The sequence below is a fragment of the Bos grunniens genome, chromosome 28, assembly GCF_055505025.1.
Source record: "Bos grunniens cultivar Pamir isolate PY7600 chromosome 28, Bosgru_T2T1.0, whole genome shotgun sequence".
Taxonomy (NCBI): Eukaryota; Metazoa; Chordata; class Mammalia; order Artiodactyla; family Bovidae; genus Bos; species Bos grunniens.
This window is the reverse complement of record NC_141192.1, coordinates 16,855,787-16,873,325: the sequence shown is the minus strand read 5'-3', so window position 1 is coordinate 16,873,325 and position 17,539 is coordinate 16,855,787. Positions and strand designations below refer to the sequence as shown.

The 17,539-nt window shown below is 40.7% G+C and overlaps 1 protein-coding gene across 13 annotated transcripts in view; it reads right to left on the bottom strand.

Moving 5' to 3' along the window:
- Positions 1-17,539, bottom strand: part of CFAP70 (cilia and flagella associated protein 70) — an 83,525-nt gene that overhangs the window by 25,294 nt on the left and 40,692 nt on the right. For 11 of the 13 annotated variants that reach the window (XM_086382028.1, XM_086382031.1, XM_086382035.1 and 8 more), the window contains 8 exons: positions 17,089-17,180; positions 13,732-13,792; positions 13,228-13,422; positions 11,736-11,867; positions 5,363-5,488; positions 3,168-3,301; positions 2,940-3,055; positions 2,517-2,741 (listed from right to left, as the gene is read on the bottom strand). In XM_086382028.1, the coding sequence (XP_086238154.1) occupies positions 2,517-2,741; positions 2,940-3,055; positions 3,168-3,301; positions 5,363-5,488; positions 11,736-11,867; positions 13,228-13,422; positions 13,732-13,792; positions 17,089-17,180 (1,081 nt within the window). The remainder of the gene's footprint in view (positions 1-2,516; positions 2,742-2,939; positions 3,056-3,167; positions 3,302-5,362; positions 5,489-11,735; positions 11,868-13,227; positions 13,423-13,731; positions 13,793-17,088; positions 17,181-17,539) is intronic. The other 2 variants (XM_086382041.1, XR_015156814.1) reach the window with 2 other exon arrangements.

Below are 17,539 nucleotides of genomic sequence, written 5' to 3'. Positions count from 1 at the left end.
AGAATGCTCAAACTACCGCACAATTGCACTCATCTCACACGCTAGCAAAGTAATGCTCAAAATTCTACAAGCCAGGCTTCAGCAATACATGAACCGTGAACTTCCAGATGTTCAAGCTGGTTTTAGAAAAGGCAGAGGAACCAGAAATGAAATTGCCAACATCCGCTGGATCATCGAAAAAGCAAGAGAGTTCCAGAAAAACATCTATTTCTGCTTTATTGACTATGCCAAAGTCTTTGACTGTGTGGATCACAATAAACTGTGGAAAATTCTGAAAGAGATGGGACTACCAGACCACCTGACCTGCCTCTTGAGAAACCTATATGCAGGTCAGGAAGCAACAGTTAGAATTGGAACAACAACAACAACAACAAAAAAAAGAATTGGAACAACAGACTGGTTCCAAATAGGAAAAGGAGTACGTCAAGGCTGTATATTGTCACCTTGCTTATTTAACTTATATGCAGAGTACATCATGAGAAAAACTGGGCTGGATGAAGCACAAGCTGGAATCAAGATTGCCAGGAAAAATATCAATAACCTCAGATATACAGATGACATCACCCTTATGGCAGAAAGTGAAGAAGAGCTAAAGAGTCTCTTGATGAACGTGAAAGAGGAGAGTGAAAAAGCTGGCTTAAAGCTCAACATTCAGAAAACTAAGATCAAGGCACCCGTTCCCATCACTTCATGGCAAATAGATGGGGAAACAGTGGAAACAGTGGCAGACTTTATTTTCTTGGGCTCCAAAATCACTGCAGATGGTGACTACACCCATGAAATAAAAAGACACTTACTCCTTGGAAGGAAAGTTATGACCAACCTAGACAGCGTATTAAAAAGCAGAGACATTACTTTGCCAACAAAGGTCTGTCTAGTCAAGGCTATGGTTTTTCTAGCAGTCATATACGGATGTGAGAGTTGGACTATAAAGAAAGCTGAGCGCCGAAGAATTGATGCTTTTGAACTGTGGTGTTGGAGAAGACTCTTGAGAGTCCCTTGGACTGCAAGGAGATCCTACCAATCCATCCTAAAGGAAATAGGTCCTGAATGTTCATTGGAAGGACTGATGCTGAAGCTGAAACTCTAATACTTTGGCCACCTGATGTGAAGAGCTGACTCATGAAAAGACCCCGATGCTGGGAAAGACTGAAGGCAGGAGAAGAAGGGGACGACAGAGGATGAGATGGTTGGATGGCATCACTGACTCAACTGACATGGGTTTGGGTGGACTCCGGGAGTTGGTGATGGACAGGGAGGCCTGGCGTGCTGCAGTCCATGGAGTCGCAGAGTCGGACATGACTGAGTGATTGAGCTGACTGACTAACTGAAGTGCAACAAGTCAGACAAAAAACCAGTATATACTGTGTAATTCTTCTTAATTCTAAAATTGGGACATCCCCAGTGGTTAAGAATCTGCCTGCCAATGCAGAGGACACAGGTTGGATCCCTGGTCTGGGAAGATCCCACATTTGGCGAAGCAGCTGGGCCTGTGATCCACAGCTAAGCCCATACCCCTAGAGCCCTTGCTCTGCAATGAGAGAGGCCACCACAATGAGAAGCCCACACACCACAGCAAAGAGCAGTTGTCCCCACTCGCTATAACTAGAGAAGGCCTGCACACATTAATGAAGACCCAGGGCAGCCATAAATAAATAAGTAAAAGTCTAACATATGCAAACTCATCCATAGTAACAGAAAGTTGATTGGTGGTTATATGGAAACAGGGGCAAGAGAAAGAGATTACAGTCTACAGCCACACCACCCTGAATGTGCCAGATCTCATCTGATCAGGGTCAGGCCTGTTGAGTACTTGGATGGGAGAAAGAGATTATAAATGGGCACAAAGAAAGTTTTGGAGTTTTCAGATATGTTCATTATATTAACTGTGGTGATGTTTCCATGGATGTGTTCACATGTCAAAACTTTTCAAATTGTACACATTAAATATGTGCAGTTTATGAAATATTCATTATACCCTAAACTGTTGAAAATACATGTACACAAAATAACAATTTTGTGATAATAAGTGTAATAACTTATAAACAAAATAACATATGCAAGAAACACACAAAAACACACAACTTAAACACATTAGAATGATTTCCTTAAGTGGGGGAAAGGAGAATGTCAGTGAAAAACAGGGAAAAAAAGTGATTAAATAAATTTAAAAATTTTACAATCACAAGACTGAGACTTTAGATCCTGGGGAAGTGAGTGAGGGGGAAAAGAATCTGCTAAAATGATACCCCTTTTAGGGATACATAGAGATGTTAAATTCTCAAAAATTTTAAGTCTCAAAAAATTGACAAGCAACAACAGTAGAAATTTCCGACTTTCAGTCACATGAATGAGGAAATGTTTAGAAGGACTGTTGCCTGGTAGCCCTGGAACAACTCAAAACTCCACTTTCTCATTCATTTCACAACTATTTACTGAGTACCTACTATGTGCCAGGGCCTACTCATGAGGCCAGTAATTTTTCCAATAGCCACACACCACCTCCCTGGTCCTACCTGTGGGGGCTTCCACTTTGAGGGCTGCTGTAGAAGAAACATTGGTAACTCCCCAAGGACCTAAGCTGGATTCTGCTTTCCCTCCTTCTTCAACATATTCTATAGTACCGGTGCTCTTCTGCTTCGTGACTTGTGCCTGAAGAACTCGTGCCTGAAGCTGTTTGGAGGCTTCATGAAATGCCATTTCCATTCGAATATCATTATTTTGAATTTCATAGTATAAGCCTGAATAAAAAAAGACGTTGAAACAAAGGTGACTAATTTCCCACTATCAAATACTGAAGAATGACAACATTTCATTTAAATTTCCCACACTTCTACCAAAGTTTAAGAATTACATGATGAGCCATTAAAGAATGGAAGGAGAAAGGAAAAATCTTCTAATGAAAGAAGATACATTTGTATCATAGGAAAGTATCAAACCAAGTAAAGTCCAGGCTACAACATTGGTCGGTTCCAAGCAAGTAGCATCTTCAAAGAAAACTTCCGCCTGCTCATAGTTCTCCATCAGGACAGCCAGGACACCACACAGCAACAAGCTGAGAAGAGACCACCAGCATGATTGACCACATGGCCCATGTTGCAGGAACCAGGGCAAACGCACACAGAAGATTATCTGCTCCTACTCATTCCTCTCCCTTCCAACCATACCTCTGGATATGATTCTGGTTCAGGGAAAGGGCTTTTCGAAAACACTCCTGTGCTTTGATATTGTCTTCAGTTAGAAGGCAGAAGGCACCATAGTCCAGCCAGTGCTCCAGGTTCTGGGGCTCACGAACTAACCTCTGCCACATGAAACATCAGGAGGACCAAGGTTACCGTGACACTATGCTATATCCTTCATGCACATAACATCACATAGCAAGCACTCCAGAAATACTATAAGCTCTATGAAATTAGAAATATAACTTCTTTTTTGCTTACCATTAAATTCTGAATGCCCAGAACAGTCACTTGTCTGGCTTATATTATATGGTCAATAAATATTTATTGAAATAATGTAAAAAATGAATCCTCAAAAAAAAATGAATCCTCAATTCATTGCTTTCTAGTATCAGTGTTTTGGTCACCATATGCTCATCCAATTACTTGGGAACCAAAAGGTTCATTTTATGTTTCATTTTAAAAATTTACATATAATCACTTCTGTCACAGTCTTGAGGAGGCAAATATCAGCTTATCCACAAATATGTAATAATAAAAGCAACTTATAATGAGTGAAAACTATAAAACATTGCTGAAAGAAATTAAAAAGAAGAGAGATAAACAAATGAAAACACATTGCATGTTCACAGATTAGATTAGAAGACTTAATACTGTGAAAAGCAATATATAGACTCAATGCAATGTCTATCAAAATCCCAATGATATTTTTTTGCAGAAACATAAAAGCCCATTCCAAAATTCATATGGAATCTTAAGGATCCTGAATATCCAAAATGATCTTTAAAAAGAACAAAACTAGAAAACTCACACTTCCTGATTTCAGAACTTAACAAAGTTACAATAATCAGTCTGGTACTGGTATAAAGACAGACATATAAGCCAAGGGAATAGAATGGAGAGCCCAGAAATAAACCCTAACATATATGGTCAAATGACTTTTGACAAAGGTGTCAAGACCATTCGGTAGGAAAAGGACAATCTTTTAAGCAAACTATGCTAGGAAAACGGAGTATCCACATGCAGAGAATGAAGTTGAACCCTTACCTAACACCATATACAAAAAAATAATTCAAGTGAATCAAAGACCTAAATGTAATATCTAAAACTATAAAATTCTCCTAAGAAAACACAGGGCAACAGTTTCACAACTAGATGCGACAATCTTCCTCCAGCTATGTTCCCATTAAGTGCGTGTTTCTCCCTCTCCCTACACTGGGACATTTGCACCAGAGGGAGGGTGTGTGAAGCAAGTTGGGCCCTGTGCATATAGCTGTAACAATGGCTGCTTATGTAGCCATCTGTGGCTCTTCTCAGATGCAGCCCAGGTTAGACTTTTTTTTTCCTGGTTGTGGCCCCCAGATCCAGTGCCATGCTGTGGTGTGGTCTGAGTGGGGCTGGAGCACTGGCTTGGCTTGGGCCCAGATGCATGGTAAGGTGGCCGTGAGGAATGTGCCAGCCTGTAGGGTAGATCTCGCTCTGCCCTGCCTCAGGGGCAAGCCAGGACACTTGCATTCTTCATAAACGGAGCCCAGGCTTCTCCAGCCTTTCTGTTTGTCCCAGCAGTCAGTCCTCCAACCCGCAAAGGCGCCCTGTCTTCTCTACACAGTAATCCAGGACTGGGGCACCCAGTCTGCGGCTTGACTCACTTACCCCTCAGTGTGAATATTCACCACTGCACTCTCCCTTTTCCTCTGAGTCCCCTCCTAGGGTCACAGGTCCCAACCAGCTCACTTTTCTTCCCTTTCAGCTAAATTATGCGTGTATCTTTCTTACAGCCTTGCTTGTACATGAGCCCTTCTGTCAGCTTCCAGTGAGAATTGTTCCACATGTAGGTATATTTTTAACATGCTTAAGGCAAGGAGGTGACCTCCAAGTCCCCTTACTCTGCCATCTTTATTTCTGCCTCTTGAGGCTCATTTCTGCATATGGATAACCAACTGTTCTAACACAATTTTTTGAAAAGCCTATCCTTTAGGCATTGAATTTTTAAATCTGTAAACAACTTTGTCAAAAATATAATGGCTCTGTTTCTATGGACCTATTTTTGGACTCTCTTATTGATCTATGTGTCCATCTTTTCACCAACAAGGTTGGATTTTAAACAATCAAACACTCCTATGTATTATACCCATATTATACAATTAGCAGTAGCAACAACCACCAGAAAGATGTTTAATTACCTCTTCATAGTACACTGTTGCCATTTCATAGTTCTCATTGACTTCTGCTTCAAAGGCAAAGAGTCGAAGCTGTTCACTGCTAGTATAAATGGCTGGAGGGGTGCCTTGGACATCATCTGGCATGGTCTTGTCAGCATCAAGATGACAGGCAGACAAAATGAAGCAGTTATAAGCAGAGAAGTTTTATAAGAATAAACCAGATATGAGACTCTAGTTATGATGTCTGAAATGATATTGAGGTTTCTCACAGTCTTACCAGTACAGTAACAGAGTGAGTGGAACCAACAGATAAATATCGAGGGTGAAATACAATCTCAGGTATCTGAACACCAACAGTCTGAGCTCATGGAAGTGAGTAAAAATTATTTACAGCAGAACTGCTCTCCTCAAGGCTGGGCAGTCAGCATCCCTAAGTCACTTTTAACCCCAAATAGCTTCTTTCTTTTTCTCTAGTGTACAGAAATATTATCATTTTTTAGGGGTCATGACATGAAAAGGTTGGCAAGAACTAGCCAGAATCTTCAAACATCGAGAAAACAAATCTTTGGCAGCTACATCTATATTTTCAGTTGGATATATAGACAGATTCTACCAAGGAGACATTTTAGACATAGCCAGAAAGGTAGAAGGAAAAATAACATATCCTTTATACCCAGATAGGAAAGAGGAGGTCTGGTATAATAAGCAATCTCTTGGGCCAGAGGCTAGGGGCAGGGAAGACCCCTCCCCTGATTTCTTAACCAGAAATAAAACTTATATCGTTGACTTTAACAAGGAGAGTTACTAAGGAATGTGAAGAGTGAAGCTAAGTTTGAGATGGGCCAAAGAGAGCTTCTGATCATTGTTAATGCCTCTGTACTCCATTCTTTCTAATTCTGAGCTCCAAATCCCTATAGCAACACACTCCTATGCCCAAACCAGAAATATTTTACCTCTAATATCCACTCCCCATACCCACATTACAAGCCTTCTGTCTTCTTGTCATTTATTCCCCTTAAAACTGCTCTCTGACTTCCAATACACCTATAATTTCCCAAATGGATAAGCCTGGACCTCATGATAATCTACTCATACTGCTCTCTCACCAGCACACTCAAGTCCTGGGCATCCTTGCCCTTTTCCTGCACTTGCTCAGACAACTCCCAAATCAAAACAATCCCACAATCTGACTTCTTCCTTCTTAGGCAGAAGCTGCTAATTGAGCCTGAAGAAAACTGCATATGGTCTTAGCTGAAGACTTTACTACTCTCAACAGTCTATGTATTTGTCCTTGTTCAGCAACATTTTCCATTATGCTAGGCAGTATCTAAATTTTCTTCTCTTCAAACTTTACATTCAACACTTACTCCTTTCACTTTCAGTAAAGATGTTACTTCACAGAGGAAATAGAAATTATTAGGCAAAAAAAAAAAAAAATCCTTCAACTTTTGAATCCCACAACCAAATTGTTTCTCTTTTTTCTAAGATTTATTTAATTTTTTGGCTGTGGTGGGTCTTTGTTGGTGCATGTGGGCTTCCTCTAGTCGCAGAGAGCGGGGGCTACTCTCCATTGCGGTGTGTGAGCTTCTCATCGGTGGCTTCTCTTGTTGCAGAGCACAGGCTCTAGGCACACAGGCCTTCAGCAGCTGCAGCGCATGGGCTCAGCAGTTGTGGCTCTCGGGGTCTAGAGCATGGGCTCAGTAGCTGTGGTGCACAGGCTTAGTTGGTCCACAGCATGTGGAATCTCCCCAGACCAGGGATCAAACCAGCATCCCTTGCATTGCAAGGCAGATTCTTAACCACTTAACCACCAGTGGTCAAGAAGGGAAGCCCCTAAACTGTTTATTCCTGCATCCATTGTATGTCTTTCCTTGCAACCTCAGAGGAAGAGTGCTGGGGACCAGCCCCAGCTGATCCAGGGTATTCGAAGGAGAGACGGCCTAGGCGACTATTTATATGCTAATTAGAGATATAGAGAACAATAGAATGAGGATAGCTCAGTAGGAAAATTCAGTGGAGAAAAGAAGCTGAGTAGCTTGGTTTACGCGGGAGACCAATAAAACTTCAAGACAAGAAGTTTGCACCACTTACGTAGGCCGCAGGCGCCCTCTCGAATAGCGGAAGGTGCCTCACCCTAGACACCTTCTCGAGTGGGTCTTAGAAGCCCAGGCATAATTAGTAAGCGTGGTGGGTTCCACGCTCCAGATGGAGACTCAGCTGGAAGTTAAAGGGAAGAATGACATGGGGAGACCAAGCGCTGGTGAACAAGGCCCATAGCTTTATTTTTAACAGGGGCTTTTATACCCTAAGTTACACATAGAGGATAATAGGGGATGCAAAGTCAGCAGTCTTTGATTCTTATCAAAAACCAAGGTTTCTTTCCTGCAAATTTATCGTATACAAATGGTTTAGGTGATTTACATCATCTTCTGGCCAGAAGGCCTACTAACATTTTATGACTCTTGACAAGGACTTATCAACAAAGACTTATTTTCTCTAAGAGTAATTATTTTAAGGTTTGGCACCATCTTCCAAAGATAAAATTGCATTCCTATAGGGCGGATGTGTAATGGGCTTACAACAAAGAAAAGAATTTATTACCTTAAGGGTCTAAAGTTACTAACACCAAGGCCACTACTTATTTTTTACTATATACCAACTATTAATTAATACACATTCAAGGATACAATTCAGGGGATGTGAAAACTTGGCAACAAGCATTGACTCATCAATGAAATCCTTTACTAGTTTATTCTGACAGTTTTTAACTCTCTGAGAGGCTCTAAGCTATTTGAATATCTTAAGCTTCCCGTGCCTCTGGAGGCTAGGAGACTGTAAACAATCGTATGCATAGCTGCAGGAGTCCAGGTAAACTTGTCAGGCGAGTTAGAGAACCATCTGAGGGGTTTGGATTTAAACACTCCTAATTGCCCAGGAACTTTATTAATTGGAGCTGTAAGTTAACTCTTTGACAGAGAGAGAGAGATGGTGGTAGGGGACAGCCCCCAGTAAAGTCAGAGGTGAGAGCACAAAGCAATAAAGTAGGCAGACTCTGGTTTTTTGGGGGAAAAATGCTCGAGAATATCCGGGGGGACTCCTGAGGCTCGATCCCGCCTTTGCGTATGCCGAGCCTCCTTCCTCATGACCTTTGTCACGAGTGGAATGCCTCACCGGCTCCCCGCAGAAGAGGTATCACATCCTTCTCTGTTTTGAGGCTAATCCTTACATCTAAATTCTTGATCCTTTTCCATTTGTATATCCCAAGTTTGCCATTGATTGTCCTCTCTTTCCCCTCAACTTTGAACTTCTCCCAATCTACTGACTCCTTTTCCTAAACCTGAGGACATTCTAAAGACTTTTCCATCTTAAAAAGAAAATCTCTAATTTCTAGCTACTACTTTCCTACTCCTTCCTTTTTATCTTCCAACTTCTTGAATGTTTATCCACCTGCTTTCTAATCACTCATTTACTCCTCAATTCACTATAACTTGGATCTACTTCATTAGACCAATGAAACCGCTACGAAAAGGTTAACAACAGCCTCTTTATTGCCAAATTCAAAAAAATCTTTTCAGACTTTCTCTTTTCTCCCTAGCTATATGAACATATAACTGGCATCAGTTCAGTTCAGTTGCTCAGTCGTGTCCAACTCTGTGCGACCCCATGAACCGCAGCACGTCAGGCCTCCCTGTCCATCACCAACTCCCAGAACCCACCCAAACCCATGTCCATTGAGTCAGTGATGCCATCCAACCATCTCATCCTCTGTCATCCCCTTCTCCTCCTGCCCTCAATCTTTCCCAGCATCAAATGGGTCAGCTCTTTGCATCAGGGGGCCAAAATATTGGAGTTTCAGCTTCAACATCAGTCCTTCCAATGAACATCCAGGACTGATCTCCTTTAGGATGGACTGGTTGGATCTCCTTGCAGTCCAAGGGACTCTCAAGAGTCTTCTCTAACACCACAGTTCAAAAGCATCAATTCTTTGGCGCTCAGCTTTCTTCACAGTCCAAGTCTCACATTCATATATGACGACTGGAAAAACAATAGCCTTGACTAGACGAGCCTTTGTTGACAAAGTAATGTCTCTGCTTTTCAATATGCTGTCTAGGTTGGTCATAACTTTCCTTCCAAGGAGTAAGCATATTTTAATTTCATGGCTGCAATCACCATCTACAGTCATTTTGGAGCCCCCCAATATAAAGTCTGCCACTGTTTCCCCATCTATTTGCCATGAAGTGACAGGACTGGATGCCATGATCTTAGTTTTCTGAATGTTGAGCTTTAAGCCAACTTTTCACTCTCTTTCACTTTCATCAAGAGGTTCTTTAGTTCTTCTTTGCTTTCTGCCATAAGGGTGGTGTCATCTGCATATCTGAGGTTATTGATATTTCTCCCGGAAATCTTGATTCCAGCTTGTGCCTCTTCCAGCAAAGCATTTCTCATGAGGTACTCTGCATATAAGTTAAATAAGCAGGGTGACAATATACAGCCTTGACGTACTCCTTTTCCTATTTGAAACCAGTCTGTTGTTCCATGTCCAGTTCTAACTGTTGCTTCCTGATCTGCATATAGGTTTCTCAAGAGGCAGGTCAGGTGGTCTGGTATTCCCATCTCTTGAAGAATTTTCCACAGTTTATTATGATCCACACAGTCAAAGGCTTTGGCATAGTCAATAAAGCAGAAAGAGATGTTTTTATGGAACTCTCTTGCTTTTCTGATGATCCAGTGGATGTTGGCAATCTCATTTATGGTTCCTCTGCCTTTTCTAGAACTAGCTTGAACATCTGGAAGTTCACAGTTCACATATCGCTGAAGTCTGGTTTGGAGAATTTTGAGCATTACTTTCCTAGTGTGTGAGATGAGTGCAATTGTGTGGTAGTTTGAGCATTCTTTGGCATTGCCTTTCTTTGGGATTGGAATGAAAACTGACCTTTTCCAGTCCTGTGGCCTCTGCTGAGTTTTCCAAATTTGCTGGCATATTGAGTGCAGCACTTTCAGAACATCATCTTTCAGGATTTGAAATAGCTCAACTTGAATTCCATCACCTCCACTAGCTTTGTTCGTAGTGATGCTTCCTAAGGCCCACTTGACTTCACATTCCAGGATGTCTGGCTCTAGGTGAGTGATCACACCATTGTGATTATCTGGGTCATGAAGATCTATTTTGTACAGTTCTTCTGTGTATTCTTGCCACCTCTTCTTAATATCTTCTACTTCTGTTAGGTCCATACCATTTCTGTCTTTTATTGAGCCCATCTTTGCATGAAATGTTCCCTTGGTATCTCTAATTTTCTTGAAGAGACCTCTAGTCTTTCCCATTCTATTGTTTTCCTCTATTTCTTTGCATTGATCGCTGAAGGAAGGCTTTATCTCTTTGCTATTTGGAATTCTGCAATCAAATGGGTGTATTGTTCTTTTTCTCCTTTGCTTTTCACTTCTCTTCTTTTCACAGCTATTTGTAAGGCCTTCTCAGACAGCCATTTTCCTTTTTTCATTTCTTTTTCTTCAGGATGGTCTTACTCCCTGTCTCCTGTACGATGTCACGAACCTCCGTCCATAGTTCATCAGGCACTCTATCAGATCTAGTCCCTTATATCTATTTCTCACTTCTGCTGTATAGTCATAAGGGATTTGATTTAGGTCATACCTGAATGGTCTAGTGGTTTTCCCCACTTTCTTTAAGTCTGAATTTGGCAATAAGGAGTTCATGATCTGAGCCACAGTCAGCTCCCGGTCTTGTTCTTGCTGACTGTACAGAGCTTCTCCATCTTTGGTTGCAAAGAATATAACCAATCTGATTTCAATATTGACCATCTGGTGATGTCCATGTGTAGAGTCTTCTCTTGTGTTGTTGGAAGAGGGTGTTTGCTATGACCAGTGTGTTCTCTTGGCAGAACTCTATTAGCCTTTGCCCTGCTTCATTCTGTACTCCAAGGCCAAATTTGCCTATTACTCCAGGTGTTTCTTGACTTCCTACTTTTGCATTCCAGTCCCCTATAATGAAAAGGACATCTTTTTTGGGTGTTAGTTCTAGAAGGTCTTGTAGGTGTTCATAGAACTGTTCACCTTCAGCTTCTTCAGTGTTACTGGTCGGGGCATAGAGTTGGATTACCGTGATATTGAATGGTTTGCCTTGGAAATGAAGAGAGATCATTCTGTAGTTTTTGAGATTGCATGAAAGAGGATACCCCCTTATTTTTCCAAAAATTAGTCTTATAAGTTAGGCAGTTTCTCATTCATCTTTGTGTTTTCAATGCCTAGCACAGAGCAGCTACCCCAATAAATGTCTGTGGAATTAAGGAAGAAAAGAGGCAAGAAGAAAGGAATTATTTAGAGGAGACCCTGATGACCTACAGAGAAAAGGAAGAGTGCTTAGTTCTAAGGCATCTACCTGGTTTAAGGCCACATGCATCTGATCCACCAAGAAAACATACAGCTCACTGATAAATTTCTGCAGCTCCTCTTGGCTTTCGAATGATGTTGTCTTCAAGTACTTCTCTCTCACAATCTTTACCACAGCATGCTGCAAGAGACACGCATCACCATGTGATAACATAGTTCAGCAGCATGCTAACAGCACAGACCTCCCTTGAGCTTCTGATCTAAGGCTCATCAGAAATCCAGAAGGTGAACTGATTTTCCTTGGTGACTGCTAGACTGTTGGCGCTCTGATTTTCCCCCAATCAACATACTTTGCATGACATCAAAGTATGTATTCATGACATCATTCTTTTCTTGACATTACCATCATCATCAATATGGTCAATACAGGATTCACACTTTGCAAAGAGAGTCACAAAGCCAAAGAAAACCTTAGCATTATGTTTATGCATCATGTTTTTCATAGTGGCAACATGATTCAAGGGAGAAAAGGAGAAAGGCCTGATTTGAGAGACTGAACAATGGAATCCTGGTTCTAATCCTGCCACTGTACAACCTCATAAATTATTTTACATTTGGTATTTCGGTTTCCTCATTTATTAAATGGATATGTACTTCTGGTATTCCTATCTTACTTCAAAAGAGGATTGAGAGGCCAAAGAGAAATAACAGGTGAAGAAGGACATCCAGCTAGTAATAGTAGAACCAGGAATCAAACTGAGATGTGCCTATGCCACCTGAGAATGGCCTCTTGTCTCCATGGGTATCCGTTGCTTTTCACTTTATTATTTCCACATACTTTCTTTGTATCTGTTTGGTACAGTTTAGGGCACATAGTAAATGTACATAGAAAGGCAATGCAGTGTAGCAAATAAGAATGTTGAGTCTGGAGCCAGATTGCCTGAATGTACATCCCATCTTTGACCTTTACTAGCTCTGTAATCTTAGGCAAATTATTTAATCAACTAAATACTGCAATTCTCTATCTATAAAATGAGGAGTACCTTTCTCTTATAGTTGTTGTGAGGATTAAATTAGTAAAATATGGAATATTTAAAAATTCGTCTGTATACAACAAATACTCAATAAATGTTAGCCATTATTATTTGGGAAATTATTGTTAAGTAAATACTTCTCAAATCTTAGTGATTCTATGGGCTGGAAAAGGTTTGCAATGGGAAACAGAAAATTGTCATGGAATCAACACCAGGTACAGAGTGTCTGCCTGCTAATGCAACACGAAATCTGGCCCCAAATCTGGCCTAACTTCAAGTGAGGAATTAGTTTATTACAAGCTTACACTCAGTATGGATACTGAACCATACCAAGACTATACAGGAGTGGAAGAATGTCTCTAGACATTCCATCATGGAGGACATAGGTCTTTGTATCAGTAGCAAGAAAGGTAGAGCATAGCTGAACATCACTGGAAAAGAAATGATAACTACATATGCAGATAAGATGCTTCATAAAAATCCATGGTTTAATAAATTAATATTTACCTTGAGTTGTTCTTTGAAAGCAAAGTATTTTCCAGAGCAATTAAGTTCATAGTTGAGCTGGCACTTCTGCTCCTCCAGGGTTTCACTGTCTATATCATTACCAGTCTTGACTACTTGTTTCCCAAACATATTGTGATATTCATTCAGAATGGCTCTAGAAATGTTCTTGATCTGCATGTGGTAGTCACTCACTGCCTAGAAAAATACAAAGTGTCTGGTAAAGGGGCCTCAAAGAGGTCAAGACATGGAATGATAGTCTGAAACTGGACTGGGTTTTACATTCAGTAATACTTTAGGTATAAATTGCCCTTTTCTTCCTATCTCAGAAACCATCAGCCAAAGATTAAACACTGTATGTTTAATCTGGTCAGATAGAAGCATGAGGGAAAATATGTGAAGCTACAATTTCTCACCCCTTCTGGAAAACACACCGAAGAGCCCAAGCTCTATTTTCAAGTGGGTGCACTCAACATCTCAGAGTTTCACCTTGGCTTTGGCACTTACCTTCTGAGCTCCTCCTGTCCTACGGGTAAGAGGTGGCCTTGGAGGAATCATTTCCTTGACCCTGTATCAGAAAAAAAACACACAAACTTTCTTATATCCAGATGTATGTTCTTTTATTTCCCAGCGCCAAAGGTCTGGGTGAGGGATATCAAAGGTCAGTTGCCCATCACACTGGACCACTATGCTATTATCTCATGTAAGAACCTAGATGTGAACTTCAGAACAGCATATAACTGTGAATTAGGAAGGAAGGTAGGAAACCACTAAATAGCTACCTGTAAAGTAGCTAAGTTGCACTTCTGGCTAATTTGAGCCCAGGCTTTACCCTTATTCATTTTTTTAAAATCTCTTGTACACAAGAAACTACATAACTCAGGCATTAGAAAGAAATGGGTGTTTCGACTTTAGTAGCTTTATGTAGCTACTAACAGTAGCTGTTATGACTTTTGGTAGAGTCTCTGAAAGCACAAAGCTTTGGAAATATAAATGGTACAAGCAAGTGAAAGCTTTTCTTTCCTCTTCAGTAGGAAAAGTTGATGCTTTCGAACTGTGATGCTGGAGAGGACTCTTGAGAGTCTGTTGGACTGCAAGGAGATCAAATCAGTCAATCCTAAAAGGAATCAATCCTAAATATTCATTGGAAGGACTGATGCTAAAGCTGAAGCTCCAATACAGTGACCACCCGATGTGAAGAACTGACTCATTTGAAAAGACCCTGATGCTGGAAAAGATCGAAGGCAGGAGGAGAAGGTGGCAACAGAGGATGAGATGGTTGGATGGCATCAACCGACTCAATGGTCATGAGTTCGAGCAAACTCTGGGAGATAATGAAAGACAGGGAAGCCTGATGTGCTACAGTCCATGGGGCTGTAAAAAGTTAGACACAACTGAGTGACTGAATAACAATAAGGATAAAAAGTATACTCTTGGTCATAATTTATAAGACTGCATTAAGCTACAGTAAAGACATTAAACTTTACAGTGGAAAAAAAAAACTTTACAGTGAATAAGAAAATACATTTTATCACTGTTAAACTACTTACACCAAAACTTTTACCTTCCATTTCCGGGAGTTCTTACAAGAACCCAAAAGAAATCAGGGGCTTCCCTGATGGCTCACTTGGTAATGAATCCACTTGCAATGTGGGAGACCTGGGTTCAATCCCTGGGTTGGGAAGATCCCCTGGAGGAGGGCATGGCAACTCATTCCAGTATTCTTGCCTGGAGAATCCCCATGGACAGAGAAGCCTGGCAGGCTACAGTTCATGGGGTTGAAAAGAGTCGGACACGACTGAGCGACTGAGCACACAGACAAACGGAATTATAGTTCTTCCTTCTAAGAGTTTCAGATTCCTACTTAGGTATACTATACTGTCTTGAAATTTACCAAAAAATTCACAAATCCAATTTTTCTTTCTGATCAGATCAGTCGCTCAGTCGTGTCAGACTCTTTGCAACCCCATGAACTGCAGCATGCCAGGCCTCCCTGTGCATCACCAACTCCAGGAGTTCACTGAGACTCACGTCCATTGAGTCAGTGATGCCATCCAGCCATCTCATCCTCTGTCGTCCCCTTCTCCTCCTGCCCACAATCCCTCCCAGCATCAGAGTCTTTTCCAATGAGTCAGCTCTTCGCATGAGAATTCCCTGGTGGTCCAGTGGTTAAGACTTGGTGCTTTCACTGCAGTGGCCCAGGTTCAATCCTTGGTTGGGGAACTAAGATCTCGCAAGCTATGTGGCATGGCCAAAAAGAAAAGTGAGAATAGGTTCTATGTAATTGTAGACCTTGCTCATAACTCTTAATTTTAATTTTATCTATGTTACTAGATAATATATCCATATGATTCAAAATTTAAGAAATATGAACCAATATATAGTAAATGGTCTCCTGCCAACCTTGTTTAGCCACGCAGTTTCCTTTCCAGAGACAATATTATTCATTCATTGAAAATATATATTGAGTGCCTATTATCCACCAGGCACTTTTCCAGGTACCAGAGATAGAGTATTAAGCAAAGACAAAAATTCTTGCCCTCGTGGCACTTACATTTTAGTTGGGGGAAAAAAGGACAATAAATAAGATAAATATGTTAGTGATATGTTCCACACAGAAAAATAATACAAGAAGGCAGACAAACTATGTTGGGGGTTGGGAGTGGTGGAGATGGGGAGCATATTTCACCAGGGAAAGCTTCACTGAGATGATAATACTTGAGTATGACCTGATAGAAGTAAGGAAGCAAGTCATGTAGATATCTGGGGTGAAGGACATTATAGGAAAAGCAAGCAGCAAGTGTAAAGGCCTTGCTGCAAGAGTATGCCTGGCATGTGTGAGCAATAACAAGAGGCCACTTTGGCTAGACAGAAAAAAATGAGGAGAAAATACATGCAGAGTACATAGCCAGCCCCTTGTAGGTCATATAGACTGACTTTTACTTAGAGTATGATGGGAGTCACTGGTAGCTTCTGAAGAGAGGAGTTATATGAATTGATTTCCATTTTAATACAATCATTACAGAATGCTATAATAAGAGTAAATTGCCCAAATGTGGTACATTCATAGAATGAAGTACTATTCAACAATAAGGAAATGAAGTACTGATACACGCTGCATGCTGGATGAGCCTTCACAGCATCATATTAGATGAAAGAAGCCAGCCAACGAGGACCACATTGGTATGCTTCCACTTAAATGAAATGTTCCAGAGTTGGCAAATTTATACAGACAAAAAGTAGATAAGTGATTGCTTAGGCCTGGGGTGCAGGGTGTTGGTAGGGAAATGGCACAAGGATTGAGAGGAAATGTAGAGGGATTCCTCATATATATGGAGACATTATTCTCCATCTATCTATATAAAAAAGACAATAAAGGATACCATGAATAATTATACATCAATAAATTAGATAACCTTGATGAAACAGACAACTTCTTATCAACACAATCAAAGCACTGTGGTACAACGTAAGCATAGTTCTAAAAAATTACACATATTTATACGAGAGGAGTGTGTGTGTGTGTAATATAGACACTTACAATAACTCCAGAAGGATAAATACCAAGGTGTTAAAAATGGTTATCATTGGGTGAGTAGAAAGAAATCTGGGTATTTTTAGATACTTGTTGATTTTTTTTTTCTTGCTGATCTTGAAATTTTCAATATTTTTGTAATTGGCATATATGACTTTTTTTAAAAGAAGACAAAAGTAATGAAAAAAACTTCATTAAAAAAAAACATCCAGAAAACTGTCTGCTGCTTAACCCAAGAAAAATTACATTTATGTGGACAAAACAACTTCCTTTAAAGGAAGTCACCTAAATTGTCTTGCAAAACAGGTATAAGAACCATCGGCACACACCTTCTGGCTAGTTCCTCTGGCATTCTCTTCGGAACCAAGGCTTTGTCCAGTTCAATCTCCAACACAATGTAAGTCCCTGCTTCTACATATTGCTGCAAAGACATTTTTCTCTAATTTATTCTTTCCAGGAAAATACATATTCATGAAAAAATTTTAGTACTATAATGCTCACAATATAAATGAGAAAATTGTATATTTAACTATATATAGTGTGATTATGCAGAGAAGGCAATGACAACCCACTCCAGTACTCTTGCCTGGAAAATCCCATGGACGGAGGAGCCTGGTAGGCTGCAGTCCATGGGGTCATTGAGGGTCGGACACAACTGAGTGACTTCACTTTCACTTTTCACTTTCCTGCATTGGAGAAGGAAATGGCAACCCACTCCAGTGTTCTTGCCTGGAGAATCCCAGGGACGGGGGAGCCTGGTGGGCTGCCATCTCACGCAAA